This window comes from Clupea harengus, chromosome 12 (assembly GCF_900700415.2).
Source record: "Clupea harengus chromosome 12, Ch_v2.0.2, whole genome shotgun sequence".
Taxonomy (NCBI): Eukaryota; Metazoa; Chordata; class Actinopteri; order Clupeiformes; family Clupeidae; genus Clupea; species Clupea harengus.
The window spans coordinates 6,842,787-6,862,148 of NC_045163.1; the positions used below are offsets into that span (position 1 = coordinate 6,842,787).

The 19,362-nt window shown below is 39.0% G+C and overlaps 2 protein-coding genes across 2 annotated transcripts; both read left to right on the forward strand.

The window, feature by feature from the left end:
- The first annotated feature begins 4,140 nt into the window (after window positions 1-4,140).
- Window positions 4,141-9,340, forward strand: LOC105908344 (lysozyme g-like). The gene is made up of 4 exons (XM_031577666.1): window positions 4,141-4,246; window positions 6,504-6,706; window positions 6,791-6,929; window positions 9,187-9,340. Coding segments are annotated over exons 1-4 (474 nt in total). The 5' UTR covers window positions 4,141-4,245; the 3' UTR covers window positions 9,318-9,340.
- Window positions 9,341-11,516: 2,176 nt separating this feature from the next.
- LOC116222816 (lysozyme g-like) lies at window positions 11,517-16,833 on the forward strand. The gene is made up of 4 exons (XM_031577667.2): window positions 11,517-11,652; window positions 14,757-14,959; window positions 15,044-15,179; window positions 16,138-16,833. Coding segments are annotated over exons 1-4 (471 nt in total). The 5' UTR covers window positions 11,517-11,651; the 3' UTR covers window positions 16,269-16,833.
- The last annotated feature ends 2,529 nt before the right edge of the window (window positions 16,834-19,362 follow it).

The window sequence follows — 19,362 nt, forward strand, 5'->3', positions numbered from 1 at the left end:
GGAAGTTAAAAGAAAAGTCAGATGATTGGTACAGATGACAGGAAGTACGTTTGTGAAAAAGAAGAGCAGAAAACATCAGCTCTGAGGCTAGCTAGTTATTGTAAAAAGCTTTCATGGTGTTATACAAACCTACCAATTATGATTTTAGCGAGTGAGTTAGCGAGGCGTGTTTATGATGTTTACTGTTCTGTTCAAACTATGTTATTTATTTGCATTGCTACTGCTGCTACTTTTTTATTGCTTTAGACGCTGCTGTCAATTATTTTCCCCAAAGGACAAATACTTTATTCTTTTTCTTTTAAGCCAAATAAGTGAAATAATGCAATGTCTACACATGTTAGCAAAGACAGAAGAGGAAGTCTGAAGAGGGCGAAAGCAAGTGATTGATGGCAGGATGGATTAGAGGGGAAAGTACTATCTCACACAAAATATAACCACACAGCTCAAATGTAGCCCTATGTGTAAAGGAAGCAGTTCATCATTTCTATCCCATTATCACACTACAAATGTACAGAGTAGATATGATGAGGGGGGTGTCGGTCTGTCCAGATGCTTTTTGTCACTTCCATCCTTTACTCTGTCCATCCATCTCTCCATCCATCCACAGGTCGCCTGCAAGCTTGACAACCTTGACTGTTCACACCAAAGGTGTCCACAATTCGACAAAATACGAAAGAGCGTTGTTGTTATTGTTATGACTATTGTTATTGACATTATAATTGATTACTCTCAGCTATGATATATATGAAGTCTCTTTTATAACTAGTGAGAGAGGATGTAGGGGCGGCACTGTAGTGCAGCAGTGTGTGTGTGTGTGTGTATGTCATATACTGTACAGGGGGAGACTGGTGCATTAACACACGACAAGGGCCGAGCAATAAAACCAGCTGGCTCATTCTTCTACTCAGTGAATCAAACTCGACAAAGCAGCCTGTATCAGGAAGCAAGTTCAACTTAGTTTGGCTCTCTTTGGGCTTCACTGAGCCACTGAACCAATCACAAAACTGATTATAAACTAGCTCAGTTAACCCTGAGTTAACTAAGCCACCTATGAGTGCGTAAAATCATCAAACCCTTGGGCAGAGTCCTTAATATGACATGAGATGAAATAGTGACACCCACAGGGTAATTAGGTTATTGCAGTAGCAAAAAGTGATATTGAGCAAGGTCAAATACAATATCATCACACTACTAGAATAGATAAGTAAGGCTAAGGTTAACAATAAATGTGGAAATTATCATAAATGTGAGTCACAAGAGACATATTTTAAAAAGAACATTCAACATTGAAGCAGCATAGGCAGAAATATCCTGACTTTAAGGCCTAGCGAGGGTCAAGCTCCAAAAACACTGGATCCTCAGAAGCTATTTTATCAAACTTTGGAAAGCACCTGTTATGTGTAAACTGAACTAAAAGTGTAAAAACAGAGTAGTGCCCCATTAAATACCGTTGGCATGTTCAACATGTTCAGCAGATATAGTGATGGATTTAGAGCGCAAAAGCAGTGTGCCAAATACCAAGGGTCTCTAACTGACAGCTGGGACCCCCTGAAAAACGAAATATTAAATTTTAGGGGCGTCTCAAAAATGTGCCCAAATATTTTCTATTTATCTAAACAGTACAGTTTATTTTTACTTAACTTTTAAACTCAGATAGTTTTTTTACACAACCATGTGTCCACTCTGACAATTATCATGGAAATCAAAGTAATTCTACTGACATATTAAGAATGTTGCTCTATTTCTCTTTATTACCGGTTATTTAATTGTAAACTCTGTACTAATGTCCATGTCGGAAAACCTTTCTGGTTGATGATTCCATTTTTCCAGTGATCTGATTGGTCAGTAGGCGGTTAGTTGGCAGGTTTTGATCGGACTCTCTGGAGCGCAGCACAGGTTATGATGGTGATCTACCGCAGTTGAAATTGAGAGTGAGGCCAAAAAGAGAGCCGGATAATCCACTAATGTGTCTTTGTGATACAGACCCGTGATCAGATGCGATGGCGAGCTGGCACATCGCCGTTAGTTTGGCCTTTGTCAGGTTTTAATCTGGAGTCCAGGGTGTGACCTGGAACTGATTCAAATCCACGGTTTACCTTCAACAGTCAACCGGGACGACATTAGCAAAATGGCTCTACTGTCGGTTGTCCTGCTCTTGTAAACTCTCCAAATAACAGGATTCAGGGTCAAGACAGATGGATATTGTTTTCCTTTGATCAGATATCATGATTGATTTATTACTTGTTACCCCAGATTGGGTCATAAATTGTCTGCTGTTATTTTATTATTTTACCCCCTCTCATCCCTGCCCACTGCTTTTGAATTGAATTTTTTATTCTGTTTAATTTTATGATTGTTAAAGGCTAAGGGATTTATTAGAATTGTTGTGTATTTGTTTATATTAATAAATCCCATGGATTTGGTGCTTTTACAAAGGTGTTTCTAGTAGTTGATTTGGGTCAGTGGTGGAGTGTTGTTTGCCCTCAAAGTTGGAACCTGAAACCTACAGCACTGTAAAGTGCACTGTGCCTTATTTTGTTTACTGTTTACCCTCTCAGAAGGCCCCAACAAACAAACTGCTTATGGTATAAAGCTGAGTATACACAGCATGGTGTATTTGAACTCTAGTGCTTTGCTAAGAATCACAGTTAAAGCTTGTGTTGTTTGAAACTTCAATGGTTTTTAAATCAGTAAATACTGAATGCCAGCTACAAAGCAGACAAGATTTTTTGAGGTATTTCAGCTGCTAACTACTATGTAAGTGGACTTCCTGTTAGCGAGGTGGGACACGCCTGCTTTGAAATATCGAGGTTTGTGCCATTCTAGATGGCATGACTTTGCTAGTTTGCAGGGTGGGGGGTGGGTTGACTTCAGCTGCAGTTCAAAGTCTTCTTGTAATAAAACCCTTCAATCAACACGTCAAATAAATAAATCAATCAATAAAAAAGTTGACGTGTCACAGTGGCATTTTTTATTTTATTTTCATTTTCATTTTCAGAGATCTGAGCTAACAAGCTGACTGACACAGATAACTCATTGAACTCCTTTGTTAGCTCTGCAGTTTTTATTATAGTGTTAATTATACAACTGTGCATTGCTAGCATAGGCTTACAAGACACCACAAATTCATGTAAGTCAAACAATGCAACAAAAAAAGCTTATTCAAACCTTCAGACCTTTATTGTCCACGACAGAATTCACAATGACCAAGACATTTTCTATAAAGCACTGGAGAAATCAGAGGGAATACAAAGTGATTAGTCAATTTTTCCTGTATTTCCAGGATTTTAAGACAGAGTTAATAAACTTTAACACATCAAAACAACCATTCCAATGTTGGATTGTCTTTACACCAGAATATTTCAGGGTTTTGTAGAGCTATTTGATGAAAAACATTGACATTCTTAAATCATAGTAGCTTGCACAATACAAAAACATTGGAGTCACTTTCCACCTTTCACAAGTTCTCAGCTGAGCAACAACAAATATTTTCATGTAACATTTGTTTCAGGGTCAAACCTTTGTTTGATATGCACATACTGTGTGTGCTTAATTGAATCATATGGGCTGAAACTTAAGGTATAAATGTAGTTGTGTGTAAGATGCAACATCAAACAACTTTGATTCATCAGATATGACTCACCGTTTTATCCCCCTTCAGATTGTCTTTCTGTTCTGTTTGTATTTTTTATATTTGGATTTCCTGATCTCTCTTTTTTTTAAGTAACATTTAAAGAGGAACAAATTAGCCAAAGTTGTTAATTAGCTTTATTTAAATTACAGTGTATTTCAAAGCACATACTACTTAAACGACATCAGTGCAAACTAAACCAAAGAGAAATATCCATATCATATACACCTAAATACAACAAAGGCAGATTGACAGCTCAAGTGAAATTTTATTCATGTCATTTTACTCCACAAACAAGCTTTTGTGCACTGTCTCTGTGCTGACTGCTGCTTAAAGTAAGTCAACATTTTCCTGTAAACGTCTTGTAACTCCGGAACACTTCCATCAGCCAAACCCTATAGATAAACTTTCGTTTTGCTCCTTTCGTTTTGACTAAACAAACGTTGGGTTCTTTACTTGCTGTACCACCGTTTCTGATAAACCACGTGATGCACGTCAGGTTGCCCTCTGGTTTGTTGGGCTGTGCTTCGGCTAGTGGAGAAAAGAGTTCACTATATAAACCCTGATACAGGGTCTGATACATCACCAAAGCTTCCAGAAGAGCAACAGAGAACAGTGAGTACACTTTGTTTGTTTTTCAAATGTCACTTTGTTCACCACAGTAATGTGTGTGTGCAAGGCAGGAATTTCAGTTTGGCCTTATGGCCATCAAAAAATGACACGCCCTGCGGCCACAGTGGCCTGGATGCCCGCACTGCCACAGCTGATACCGCCGATTTATCTAAAACCGCCGCCGTTTTGTCTTTACGGTTTCAAGAGCTAAAGTTTGCTTGCATCAATAAGGGTATATTTTCAGAATTCAAATTGAATCCATTATGTGTACTTTTAGCATCATAAACAGCTCAACATCCAAACAATTAAAAACTGAAACAATTACATTTTTGCTTTCTCTCCTCTGCTCTGCTCCTTGTGTGTGTGTGTGTGTGAAACCCAGAGAGCAGAGGAGAGGGGAAAAAGTAGAAATGTATATTTATTATATGTTTAAGTATGTTGTTTACCTCGTTTGTTTGCACGCTTATAGAGTTTATTTAATTATGTGTATTTGCTTTAGTTTGAGAATTTACTAGTTTGTATTAGTGGAAACAGTTAGTAGTGTTCCTAGTGAAAGAAATTACCTGCCTACTGTTCATGGTGAGTTTCTAACTGCAATTAAAGCTGGTGGTTAGCTTTGAAGCAATGTCCAGTTTGTTATCTTTGAATGAACTAACCGCAGCTCACCATTATATATTTTAAGTGGGGGAATTGCTCAATTCTTACATGTTAGTCGTGGGCCCCTTGGGAGGGCAGAGCCTGTTTCAGTTGAAACAGATGTAACATAGCTAAGGCCGCCAATGTTCCTGTCAATACGGGTTTTAGACATCAGTGTCTTTTGTTAGGATTCTGAATTCTTATTTGGGCAACATCAAGTAAAACGCTGCGCACATAACCAGTGGTGGGTTTGATTTCGAGCCTGGTATGAACCGCTGGAAAACCACTGCGGACAGATAAAAGTAGAAAAAGATTATTAGCAAAATACTAATTTTGCGTCAAAATGTACCCTGTGACTGATATAGTACCATATATGACATTAATAAATTGTAAATACTGATGTAATTGGTGCGTAACCATTGTAGCTGGGCGACGTTGAGCTAGTTTTAACTTTTTTATACAGAGTTCAGTAGTTTAGTCCAGTGGTCTGGCTCCCTCCAAAGGGTCATTGAGGGGTCGAGAGATGATTAATAGGGCAGGAAATAAGAAAAAAATCTGAGAAGTTAAGAGGGAAAATATATGGAAAAAAATTAGTTTCATAACAAAACAAATTCTATAAACTATGAGTGCCCCATTTGATTACATTATTTGCCACTTGTCCTTGACTGCCTGGGATTTCTGTTTCACTGCTCAATTTTTCAGGGGATTTTTTGGAGGGGATTATCGGGAGATTTTGTTCGATTCATTTTCACACATAATAATTAGTATGTAGTAATTACTCTTTGGTAAAACATGTCTGTGTGATGAATATGAAACTACAGCCAGCAGCCTGTTAGTTTAGTTTAGTAGGACTGGAATCAAGGGGAAACAGCTAGCCTGGCTTAGTCCAAAGGTAACAAAATCCACCTGCCAGAGCCTCTGAAGCCCACTAATTATATCTAACTTAATCTGTACGAAAAAATTATATGCTGCGGTTTAAAGTCACTGCGCCCCGCGAAGAAATAGTCCCCCACAGCCAGGCCCATGAAAATAAAACTTGCCATTTTTACATATACGAGGTATAAGGTGTTGATCATTGATCTTTAGAGGTGCTGGTAGGCATATTTGTTACTGTGAACAGAAAAAAATAGCTGTGTCCCCCTGTTTTCAGTGTTTGTGGTAAACTAAGCTAAGCTAACCCGCTGATACAGATGTTCCCCTCAGGATGAGTTGTAATAACTGGTGATCCCTTAACTTTTCATCTAGCACCATCATCAGATCAACATTTCCATTTGTCCAGTATTTTAATTCCCATCATCCTCAGCTGTAATTTGTGTTCAGTGCTAATAGACTAAGATGGTGAACCTGATAAACATTATACGTGGTAAACATCAGCATGTTAGCATTATCATTGTGAGCATGCTAAGATTAGCATTTAGCTCAAAGCACCTCTGTAAGTTTAGTCTAGTTCATTATGTATGAGTACTCCCTGGAAAGCAGTATTGATACTGACTGGGTTATCCTGGAAAATTAAAGAAAATGTATTTGAAATGAAACACTTGTCTGATACTGAATAATGTGGCACAGCCATGAACATTTTACTTGATGAAGTTTAAATTAATAGAAACTTTAATTTCCTCTGCAGTGTCTACATACGCTCAGGAGGCCAAGGAAGATCTTCCTCACATAAACAAGTACAAGGACAAGATTATCAGTGCTGCTAACAATTGTAATGTGCCACCTTCTGTCGTGGCTGGCATCATCTCCAGAGAGACACGCGGAGGTAGAGGGGCAGGTTTCACTTCTGATGGCTGGGGAGACAACAGGAATGCCTTTGGACTAATGCAGGTCTGTGGTCCACACACACGCCTCTGTCCAACACACTCTCTGCATCCACCTCTGTGATAATAATGTCTTATTCATGGTTCCTAGGTTGACATACGCTACCACATGCCTCAGGGTGCGTGGGACAGCCAGACCCATATTGAGCAAGGAATTGGGATTCTACAATACTTCCTCACAGACTTTAAGGATAAGCGTCCTAGTTGGAGCGCTGCGCAGCAGCTGAAAGGTACAGATCATCCATCTGAAGAGTTGTCTGTGTGTCTTTAAGGTGTAAAACAATGTTGTCTATCGTTGCAGTGCAATTTAGTGGTATCAGTGTAAAATGTACAACATCAAAACATAAGTTTCATAAGTTTTTGCAAATAAATCTGCAAAGCAATTACTTTTGAAATCCTAAAATGGCAAATCCACAAGTATTATTTAATTGAATAAATTCAAAGCCGCTGTGTGTAGAATTTTTGTGATTATAGCATTATTCAAATTATTCGGACATGACACCTTTTTGTTTGTGAAAATAAGACAATCCTGGTGAGAGATGGTGCAGCACACTATGGGCCTCATTTACTAACAGGATTGCGCCCATTTCAGGCGTAAAATAGCGGGTAAAGACATAAAACCATATTTCCAAAGGAGGCGCACCTGAGTAAAAGCGCAGATTACCGCTGCTGGGAGGGTATAAGGGAAAGTGGGTGTTCCTCGCAAAGAGATGGGAGGAGATGCGTAAAGTGCGCCTAATTGTGTATTAGTAATGAAACAAGAGGTGTTTTAGCATGACATATCAGCTGCTAAATGAAAACTATGTGCCTGTGAGAAATTTGAAAAATACGAACATCAGAAATGTTATTTTTTTTTTACATATAGAATTTAATATAGGCATATACAAACTGTCCCACCAGCTAGCTGTTACCCAGAATCACCGCTCATTGCATGGTTTAAACCGTATTTTCACTTATAGTTCAAGCACACCGAGTACAGTGCACACCTTCTGCGTAGGAGTAACGCGTATCTATTTAGGAAAAGTACTTGTACTCGAAGTACACTAACTAAACTACCGGTAAGTAAATTGTAGAGACAGAGCAGCATATTCATTTCACCTTCCATGTTTATTCTGACGTTATAGCCTCTCGAGCGCAAGCTACCCCCAGTGCCATGGCAACCAAACGTCTGAAAATTTCAGTTTCCCCTGTCCAGGCTACAACTCCAGTTTTCAAATGTATCCGCCTAGAGCAGCGTTTTTGAAAAGCATGGTTTTCAGTGCTGGAATACGCCGTTTTAAAGTAGGGGGTGTTGTGTATTCCTACAAGACTATTTAACGGGATGCTATGGAGCAGTTAACCTGGCTATTAAGTATCGTAGCTATCTCTAGCTTAGGGAACCATCTTAACAGTTTGCAGTTGCCTGTGTGTGATTAACTAATATGTGTGAATATGAACGTGTGAACATAAACTCGTTAATATGAAACTGCACAGGCACCCTGGGGGTAACCATAGCAACCCAGAAACTCAATGTTCGCTGAAAAGATTAATTTCCCCAAATCAGCTCAATAAAAGACAGTCTTGAATTCAAAGTGATCACACCTTTTAATGTGGACGGAAGGGCTAAACGGAGAAATATTTATGAGTTTCTATATTTACCAGGGTTAGTTTGCTGTAACCTCGTGAACCAAAAGCTCTAATTCTAATTCATCATCCATGGTGGCAGGAACACGCAGGCTCTTTCTTCCCTATTTTAGCGGAGCGCTAAATAACACTAATGGGCGGTGTTAGGCGCTGATTACGACGAGGTTCTAAATACCACGGAAAAATACAGTGCAGTATATGTGGTTTGGCAAAAGCACAGATTAAGCTGTGGTCGCAATGTTAGTAAATGATGCCCTATGTGTTGCCTTCAGCCTTTTTTGGTTCTACCACTAGGGGCGCCTAAGTCAGAAATGTTCAAATTCTTCCTATAAGTGGCATTAAAGGGGACATATACTGCATATTTCCAGGTCTATTTATTTAATCTGGGGCTCTACTGGAATATCTTTGCATGATTTATGGTAAAAAAAAAACACCTTTTTGATCTATACTGGCCCTTTATGCAGCCCCTCAGTTCAGCCTCTGTCTGAAACAGGACGTTTTACCTCCTGTCTATTTAAGGCCCCCCTCCCGATAAGCTCACTCTGTTCTGATTGGTAAGCTCCCGGAGGCTACGTCAACAAACCATGAAACAAACTATAGTTTCACTTCTTTTTCTCGTTCTTCGATCTTTGACCATGTTTAACATAGTAAAATCACAATAGAAAATCACAAAGCACGATACGGGCCTTTTAAAGTCAGAATTTGTTTTGAATGGATGTCAACTGTGAAAACTGTGAATGTGAAGTATCAATAAATCCCTGTTGAAGAACACAAACCTCCTTGAAATAATACAACAAATTGACAAAACAACCCCACCTCACCGCATTTTTCTGCACCCTTCAAATTATTTTCTTCCTGCTTCAGGAGCGCTGGCTGCCTACAACATGGGTACAGAAAGAATGGATTACAACAACGTGGACGCTCACACTACTGGGGGGGACTACTCCGCTGATGTCCTTGCCAGGGCCGAGTTCTTTAAGAGGAATGGGTATTAACTCTGAGAGCTGCCCCACTTCTCAGTTAAAGTTCAATTTAAATAGCCTTGACATGAAGTAGAATTAGACAACACTTACTTTTCATTTGTACTCACTACCTGAGAATCCAGAATCAACCTTAAAAATATGTCACAGTATCTTGTGGTTGTCTTCTCGACTGTGTGGCAAATTACACATTTTTCCATGCGATTCCACCGGTGATGACATAGCATGATTGAAATCTGATTGATTGATATCTGTGTCTCTATTATATCCTTTATAATTTCATAAATGGAATTTTCATAAAGTGGACAAATGCATTTCTGCATTAAAGTAACTACAATGATATGTGATATGATGTGGTGACTGTTATTTGCAGCGTGTATCAGTGCATCAATAAAGCCATCAGTCCAGTATACATAATCCTGAATCATGTTTTTTTCACTACATGCCAAGTGGGTACATGTACACACATAATACCCTCTAGCATCATTGTTAGCAGGCGTAAGAGTTCCTGCATACTGCTCTTGATATACCTGTTGTTATATGAGTCATAAGAACATACAATAAAGTAAGTCCTTTTTTTTTACACGTTTTGAAACAGAGCAGAGGGAACACAAAGATGAACCATTTGTCAGCTTGATATATTTGATATAATTAAAGGAGTACTCCATCAATTTAGTGACTCAAGGGAAAAATATTACAAAATGATGAAAATCAAGGCAGGTTGAGATATCCTGATCTTTAGTCCCTAATATTGGTCAAGCTCCAAAAACGCTGGATCCTACAATTCCCATAATGCAACTAGATAGTGTCTTTCGTTAGACCCACCCTGCCTCAAGCCCAGGCTGATACAACCCTGATGACATCATTGAGTAGTACTCCTCTTAACAAGTAAACTTTACCTTGTGTGAACCTTTAAATATTTCATATATTATGAAATGCTTTGTGAATTTGTCTTAGACCAAAAGTTAGTACTGACACGCCCCTTATTCTTAGGAGTTTCTCCTAACTTGGCCAGTTAGGACAAATGTTTAGCCTTAGGATGTTTTGTGAATACGGTCCCAGATTTGTGAGTAAGAATTTGGTTCACACCTCAGCTTGTAATTTCTAGTTTTGTCCACCACAGGGTGTACTACTCACTCAATGCTAGCTTTTAACCTGAGACAGAAGACATCAGGTGTGTGTAACTATGCCGTACCACACAAAGGGGAAAAGTTAGCATGAGAAAATTACAACTCTCTCAACAACAAAACAATGTTTCAAAATTATTGCACTTTTCTTCCTTAGTGAAATGTACTACAATTACCTGCATGACATGGGCAGCATAGGCAGAAATATCCTGACTTTAAGTCCCTAGCGTGGGTCAAGCTCCAAAAACACTGAATCCTCAGAAGCTATTTTATCAAACTTTGGAAAGCACCTGTTATGTGTAAACTGAACTAACTGTGTAAAAACAGAGTAGTGCCCCATTAAATACCATCGGCATGTTCAACATGTTCAGCAGATATAGTGATGGATTTAGAGCGTAAAAGCAGTGTGCCAAATACCAAGGGTCTCTAACTGACAGCTGGGACCCCCTAAAAAACTAAATATTAAATTTTAGGGGGGTCTCAAAAACACACAACCATGTGTCCACTCTGACAATTATCATGGAAATCAAAGTAATTCTACTGACATATTAAGAATGTTGCTCTATTTCTCTTCATTACCGGTTATTTAATTGTAAATTCTGTACTAATGTCCATGTCGGAAAACCTTTCTGGTTGATGACTCCATTTTTCCAGTGATCTGATTGGTCAGTAGGCGGTTAGTTGGCAGGTTTTGATCGGACTCTCTGTTATTTTTTATTCCTGCCCACTGCTTTTGGATTTTATTTTTTATTCTATTTTATTTTATGATTGTTATTATTATTTTATTCTCCAACCTTTGGTGGCCCTATGGGGCGAACAACACTCCACCACTGATCCAAATCAACAACTAGAAACACCAAATCCATGGGATTTACTAATATAAACAAACAAAACAACTCTAGAAACCATATCAAAACATAACTCCACAACAAAATCCCAGGCTGAGAGGCAGCAAGACCAGCAGTCCAACTTTAACAACTCCGGAAAACTTCCATCAGCCAAACCCTAAATGGATCAAATCTCATTGAGTTCCTTTCATTTTGATTAAACAAACGTTGGAGTTCTTTCCCTGCTGGACCACCGTTTCTGATAAACCACGTGATGCACGTCAGCCTGCCCTCTGGTTTGATGGGCTGTGCTGTGGCTAGTGGAGATAAGAGTTCACTATATAAACCCAGGAGTCTGATACATCACCAAAGCTTCCAGAAGAGCAACAGAGAACAGTGAGTACTGAAAGGGAGAGTTTGAAAATGTCACTTTGTTCACCATAGTAATGTGTGTGTGCAGGGCAGTTTGGCCTTATGCCCATAAAAAATGATACGCCCTGCGGCCACAGTGGCCTGGATGCCGGCACTGCCACAGCTGACTCCGCCATTTTCTCCTCTGAGTCTTTGCTGTCCAGTGGCGGCCTTATGCATCGGGGGCCTGTTTCAAGAGCTAAAGTTTGTTTGCATCAATAATGGTATATTTTCGGAATTCAACTTAAATGCATTATGTGCACTTTCAGCATCATGAACGGCTCAACATAGAAAAAATCTGAACAATTAAGTTAATTAAAAACTAAAACAATAACATTTTTGCTGTCTCTCCTATGCTCTGCTCTGCTCTGTGTGTGTGTGTGTGTGTGTGTGTGTGGGTGTGTGTGTGTGTATGTCTGAGTCACGCCCGCGAGAGAACAGAGGAGAAATATATATGTTGTTTACCTAATTTATGTGCATGCTTATAGAGATTATTGAATTATGTGTATTTGCTTTAGTAAGGTGAAAATTCACTCAAGTTACCTCAGGATTCCGGAGTTGCATAAAGGTATATTTATTAAACAACAACAACAAGCTCGTTGGGCTCACCCACGTCCCGGGAGGTCAGAGAGAGAGACACGGGCCCTCTCTCAGAGAGAGAGAGGGAGCCGTGCTCACTCCCACACTGCAGCAGACGAGGTTAAACACATCACACAAGGTTTATATAAATAGAAGTTTTGCGTTATCTGGCACTTGATTAATATATTCTTAAGTCATTAACAATGTTTCGAAATTATCTCTGTCAGCTTTAATTTGAGAATGTGCTAGTTTGTATTAGTTAGTTGTGTTAGTTAGTTAGTACAGACACAGTTAGTAGTGTTCCTAGTGAAAGAAATGACCTACTGTTTAGCTGTTCATGGTGAGTTTCTAACTGCAATTAAAGCTGGTGGTTAGCTTTGAAGCAATGTCCAGTTTGTTATAAACTGACAGCAGCTCACCATTATATATTTTAAGTGGGGGAATTGCCCATTTCTTACATGTTAGTCGGGGCCCCTTGGGAGGGCGGGGCCTGTTTCAGTTGAAACAGGTGAACCATAGCTAAGGGCACCAATGTTCCTGTCAATACGGGTTTTAGACACCAGTGTCTTTTGTTGGGATTCTGAATTCTTATTTGGGCAACATCAAGCGAAACGCTGCACACAAACCAGTGGTGGGTTTGATTTTGAGCCTGGTATGAACTGCTGGAAAACCACTGCGGACAAATAAAAGTAGAAAAAGATTATTAGCAAAATACTAATTCTGCATCAAAATGTACCCCGTGACTGATATAGTATCATATATGACATTATTAAATTGTAAATACTGATGTAATTGGTGCGTAACCATTGTAGCTGGGCGACGTTGAGCTAGTTTTAACTTTTTTATACAGAGTTCAGTAGTTTAGTCCAGTGGTCTGGCTCCCTCCAAAGGGTCATTGAGGGGTCGTGAGATGATTAATAGGGCAGGAAATAAGAAAAAAATCTGAGAAGTTAAGAGGGAAAACTCTCTCTATGAAAATGTGTTTCATAACAATTGAAAAAAAAATTCTATAAACTATATGAGTGCCCCATTTGATTACATTATTTGCCACTTTTCTTTGACTGCCTGGGATTTCTGTTTCACTGCTCAATTTTTCAGGGGATTTTTTGGAGGGGATTATCGGGAGATTTTGTTCGATTCATTTTCACACAATAATAATTAGTATGTAGTAATAACTCTTTGGTAAAACTGTTTCCAATGGACTCCAACTGGACAAGCCAAAAAGGTTGGGAGCCACTGGTTTAATATTTAAACATACATTGTATTTTATAAGCTTTATATCGTTTTATAAGCTTTATATTATTTTATCGTATTCTTTTTTTATATATCTTCGAGCAGGACTTCTGGAAGAGGTCATCAAAAAGTGAGTTGCTGGTTTGTGTAGAATAAGCAGAGAAAATGCTCATGTAAACTGGAAAGTCCTGGTCACAATGCACAATGCAGTTCTCCTTTCCTCCAGCACTACTGCGGTGAAACAAAGCATGGTTAGACCATGACGTCTAGATCAAGAGACAAAATAAGAATTCATGAACTTCTGCAAATGGCTGATTTTGGCAGCATAGTGGACCAAATTAAAGAAAAGTTCAACGTTTTGGGAAATGCGCGTACTCACCTTCTTACAGAGAGTTCGATGAGAAAACCTCCCCCTCATGTCTGTGTGATGAATATGAAGCTACAGCCAGCAGCCTGTTAGTTTAGTTTAGTAGGACTGGAATCAAGGGGAAACAGTTGGCCTGGCTTAGTCCAAAGGTAACAAAATCCACCTGCCAGAGCCTCTGAAGCTCACTAATTATATATAATTTAATCTGTACGAAAACATATAAGTATAAAAATGATATGCTGCGGTTTAAAGTCACTGCGCCCGACCAAGAACGAGTCCCCCACAGTCAGGAAAATACAACTTGTCATTTTTACATTACGCTTGTGCAGATTGAACAAACAAAGATATAAGGTGTTGATCATTGATCTTTAGAGGTGCTGGTAGGCATATTTGTTTCTGTGGACAGAAAAAAATAGCTGTGTCCCCCTGTTTTCAGTGTTTGTGGTAAACTAAGCTAAGCTAACCCTCTGATACAGATGTTCCCCTCAGGATGAGTTGTAATAACTGGTGATGCCTTAACTTTTCATCTAGCACCATCATCAGATCAACATTTCCATTTGTCCAGTATTTTAATTCCCATCATCCTCAGCTGTACTTTGTGTTCAGTGCTAATAGACTAAGATGGTGAACCCTGTAAACATTATATGTGATAAACATCAGCATGTTAGCATTGTCATTGTGAGCATGCTGCCATTAGCATTTAGCTCAAAGCACCGCTGTAAGTTTAGTCTAGTTATTTATGTAAGAGTACTCCCTGGAAAGCAGTATTGATACTGACTGGGTTATCCTGGCAAATTAAAGAAAATGTATTTGAAATGAGACACTTGTCTTATACTGGATAATATGGCACAGCCATGAACATTTTACATGATGAAGTTTAAATTAATAGAAACTTTAATTTCCTCTGCAGTGTCTACATACGCTCAGGAGGCCAAGGAAGATCTTCCTCACATAAACAAGTACAAGGACAAGATTATCAGGGCTGCTAACAATTGTAATGTGCAGTCTTCTGTCGTGGCTGGCATCATCTCCAGAGAGACACGCGGAGGTAGAGGGGCAGGTCTCGATTCTAGAGGCTGGTCATCCGGCGAGGAAAACTTTGGACTAATGCAGGTCTGTGGTCCACACACAAGTCTCTGTCCAACACACTCTCTGCATCCACCTCTGTGATAGTAATGTCTTATTTATGGTTCCTAGGTTAACAGAATCCACTCACCTGAGGGTGGGTGGGACAGCCAGGAACATATCGAGCAAGGATGTAGGATTCTAAAAGGCTTCAACCAACACTTTGATGAAAAGTGTCCTAGTTGGAGCGCTGAGCAGAAGCTGAAAGGTACAGATCATCCATATGAAGAGTTGCCTGTGTGTCTTTGAGGTGTAAAACAATGTTGTCTATCGTTGCAGTGCAAGTTAGTGGTATCATCAACATCAAAACATATTGAAAGTTTTTACAAATAAATCTGCAAAGCAATTACTTTTGAAGTCCTAAAATGGCAAATCCACCAGTATTATTTAATTGGATAAATTCAAAGCCGCTGTGTGTAGAATTTTTGTGATTATAGCATTATTCAAATTATCGGACAGACCACCTTTTTGTTTGTGAAAATGAGACAATCTTGGTGAGAGATGGTGCAGCACACTATGTGTTGCCTTCAGCCTTTTTTTGGTTCTACCACTAGGGGCACCAAAGTCAGAAATGTTCAAATTCTTCCTATAAGTGGCATTAAAGGGGACATATCATGCATATTTCCAGGTCTATATGTATAATCTGGGGCTCTACTGGAATATCTTTGCACGATTTATGGTACAAAAATAAAATTAAAATAAAAACGTATTGATCTATACTGGCCCTTTATGCAGCCCCTCAGTTCAGCCTCTGTCTGAAACAGGACGGTTTAGCTCCTGTCTTTTTAAGGCTTCCCTCCCGATAAGCTCACTCTGTTCTGATTGGTTAGCTCCCGGAAGCTGTGTCTTGGCCTACCTCCAGCTGATCTGGAGGCTACGTCAACAAACCATGAAACAAACTATAATAGTCGAATTTCACTTCTGTTTCTTGTTCTTCGATCTTTGACCATGTTTAACATAGTAAAATCACAATAGAAAATCACAAAGCATGATACAGGCCCTTCAAAGTCAGAATGTGTTTTGAATGGATGTCAACTATGAAAACTGTGAATGTCAATTATCAATCTATCCCTGCTGAAGAACACAAATAATACAACAAAATGACAAAAAAAACTCACCTCACCACATTTTTCTGCACCCTTCAAATTATTTCCCTCGTGCTTTAGGAGCGCTGGCTGCCTACAACAAGGGTACAGCAACAATGGATTACAACAACGTGGACGGTCACACTGATGACAAGAACTACTCTGCTGATGTCCTTGCCAGGGCCCAGGTCTTTCAGAGGAATGGGTATTAACTCTGAGAGCTGCCCCACTTCTCAGTTAAAGTTCAATTTAAACAGCAAATAGCCTTGGCATGAAGTAGAATTAGACAACACTTACTTTTCATTTGTACTCACTACCTGAGAATCCTGAATCCACCTTGTTGGGGTGACAGTGGCGCAGGAGGTAGCGAAGTCGTTTAGTAATCAGAAGGTTGCTAGTGCGATTCCCTGTTGAAGCGTCCTTGAGCAAGACACTGTACCCCTAATTGCTTATGATGTGCAGTGTAAAATGTGTATACATCCTTGTAAGTCGCTTTGGATAAAAGCATCTACTAAATGTAAAAATGTAAACCTTAAAAATATGTCACAGTATCTTGTGATTGTCTTCTCGACTGTGTGGCAAATTACACATTTTTCCATGCGATTCCACCGGAATCTGATTGATTGATATCTGTGTCTCTTTAAAATGGAATTTTCATAAAGTGGACAAATGCATTTCTGCATTAAAGTAACTACAATGATATGTGATATGATGAGGTGACTGTTATTTGCAGCGTGTATCAGTGCATCAATAAAGCCATCAGTCCAGTATACATAATCCTGAATCATGTTTTTTTCACTACCTGCTAATCGGGTACATGTACACACATAATACCCTTTAGTATCATTGTTAGCAGGCGTAAGAGTTCCTGCATACTGCTCTTGTTATACCTGTTGTTATATGAGCCATAAGAACATACAGTAAACTAGACCATCGGGGCCAGCTGATAAATTAAACTTTTACCGGTTCCCGTAGGAAGGACGGCCAAAAACACATTTTCGATCGACAAATGCCTTGATCGCGTTTCTCTGTTCCTCTTTCAAAATTGATGCGCTGTCGATGTCTTCTAAAACAAACTCGAATCTCTCATCTCAGCTCTCCAGCGGCAGCCATGTTTGTTGAAAACGAATTCAACCCAAGCGCTCTTTGGTGACGTGGTTGATTACGTTACTGTTGATCATCTATCCATCATCGTATAAAGCCCGCCCTGACAATTTGATTGGTCTGGTAACGTTTTTGGTCGGGCATATTTTCTCCCCAACGGAGCAATGCCAGACCGAACTTCCCAACCTCAAATGTTGTGGGCGGGGCTAAATTCATCTGGTATCCAGGCTAGGTTCTGTGTGCATCAGCCACAGTAATTAACGTGTCAGTAGCCGGTGTTATAACGGCCATGATGTTATACAATAAAGTAATCATTGAAGTAACCCATCTCTGCGTAGTGACTGAGATCGCTACAGTATTAACTCTGAGAGCTGCCCCATTTCTCAGTTAAAGTTCATCAATTTAAACAGCAAATAGCACCGACATGAAGTAGAATGAGACAACACTTACTTTTCATTTGTACTCACTACCTGAGAATCCAGAATCAACCTTAGAAATATGTCACAGTATCTTGTGGTTGTCTTCTTGACTGTGTGGCAAATTACACATTTTTCCCTGCGATTCCACCGGTGATGACTTAGCATGATTGAAATCTGATTGATTGATATCTGTGTCTCTTTATATCCTTTAACATTTTATAAATGTAATTTTCATAAAGTGGACATATTCATTTCTGCAGCAAAGTAACTACAATGTATGATGTGGTGACTGTTATTTGCATCAATAAAGCTATCAGTCCAGTATACATAATCCTGAATCATGTCTTTTCACTACATGCCATGTAGACATAATACCCTTTAGTATCATTGTTAGCAGGCGTAAGAGTTCCTGCATACTGCTCTTGTTGTACCTTTTGTTATATGAGCCGTAAGAACATACAGTAAAGTAAGTCATGACAAAAATTATTTTCTTTATTTTTATTTTTATTTTTATTTTTTACACGTTTTGAAACAGAGTGAACACAAAGATGAACCATTTGTAAGCTTGATATATTTGATATCATTAAAGGGGTACTCAAGGGACTAAAGGCACAGAATATTACAAAATGATGAAAATCAAAGCTGGTTGACATATCTTGACATTTAGACCCTAATATTGGTCCAGCTCCAAAAACACTGGATCCTACAATTCCCATAATGCAACTAGATAGTGTCTTTCATTAGACCCTCCCTGCCTCAAGCCCAGGCTGAGATAACCCTGATGACATCACTTGAGACATAATACAAATGATTTACTGGCTGAGTAGTACTCCTCTTAACAAGTAAACTTTACATTGTGTAAAATCTGCGGGGTGGCCCTTTAAATATTTCATATATTATACAATATATTATACAATATACATATATATATATATATATATATATATATATATATATATATATATATATATATATATATATACACCATACTCTCTGGTGTTTTAATATTTTGGTACATTAGATCCTTATTTATTAACTCACCCGCCATCAAAATCCCACCTCAGCTTGTAATTTCCAGTTTTGTCCACAACAGGGTGTACTACTCACTCAATGTTGGTGTTTAACCTGAGACAGAAGACTTCAAGTCTGTGTAACTATGCTGTACCACACAAAAGGGAAAAGTTAGCTTGAGAAAATGACAACTTCCTCCACAACAACACAACGTTTCCAAATTTCTGCTCTTTCCTCCTTTAGTGAAATTTACTACAATTACCTGCATGACATGACCTAACAAAAACAACCATTCCAATGTTGGATTGTCTTTACACCAGAATATTTCAGGGTCAAACCTTTGTTTGATATGCACATACTGTGTCTCCTTAATTTAATTATATGGGCTGAAACTTAAGGTATAAATGTAGTTGTGTGTAAGATGCAACATGACATTAAACAACTTTGATTCATCAGATATGACTCACCGTCATTGTCATGTCATTTTACTCCATAAACAAGTGTAACAACCCGGCTCTTAGGCGGTTACAAGAAAGCAGGAACACCGCAAAGTTTCTCGATACAATCATTTAACAAAGTTCGGTCACAATAAACGCTACAGTGTGTTCTCTTGCTCTCCCGAATTCAGGATGTGCAGGGTTCTTTATATGACACGGACACGCCCCCCAGGTGGTTGATTATGGGCAACTGGAATACAGAGTGAAAACAGCCACGCACGCACGCACTCAAATCACACACATACGCATTCACACACACAGACAAAATAGGAAGA

Bases quoted from the DNA above. Each gene is read 5' to 3' on its own strand.
- LOC105908344 (XM_031577666.1), top strand. The intron at 6,707-6,790 runs GTCTGTGGTCCA...CATGGTTCCTAG, and splicing joins ATGCCTTTGGACTAATGCAG to GTTGACATACGCTACCACAT. The intron at 6,930-9,186 runs GTACAGATCATC...TTCCTGCTTCAG, and splicing joins CGCTGCGCAGCAGCTGAAAG to GAGCGCTGGCTGCCTACAAC.
- LOC116222816 (XM_031577667.2), top strand. The intron at 14,960-15,043 runs GTCTGTGGTCCA...TATGGTTCCTAG, and splicing joins AAAACTTTGGACTAATGCAG to GTTAACAGAATCCACTCACC. The intron at 15,180-16,137 runs GTACAGATCATC...CTCGTGCTTTAG, and splicing joins CGCTGAGCAGAAGCTGAAAG to GAGCGCTGGCTGCCTACAAC.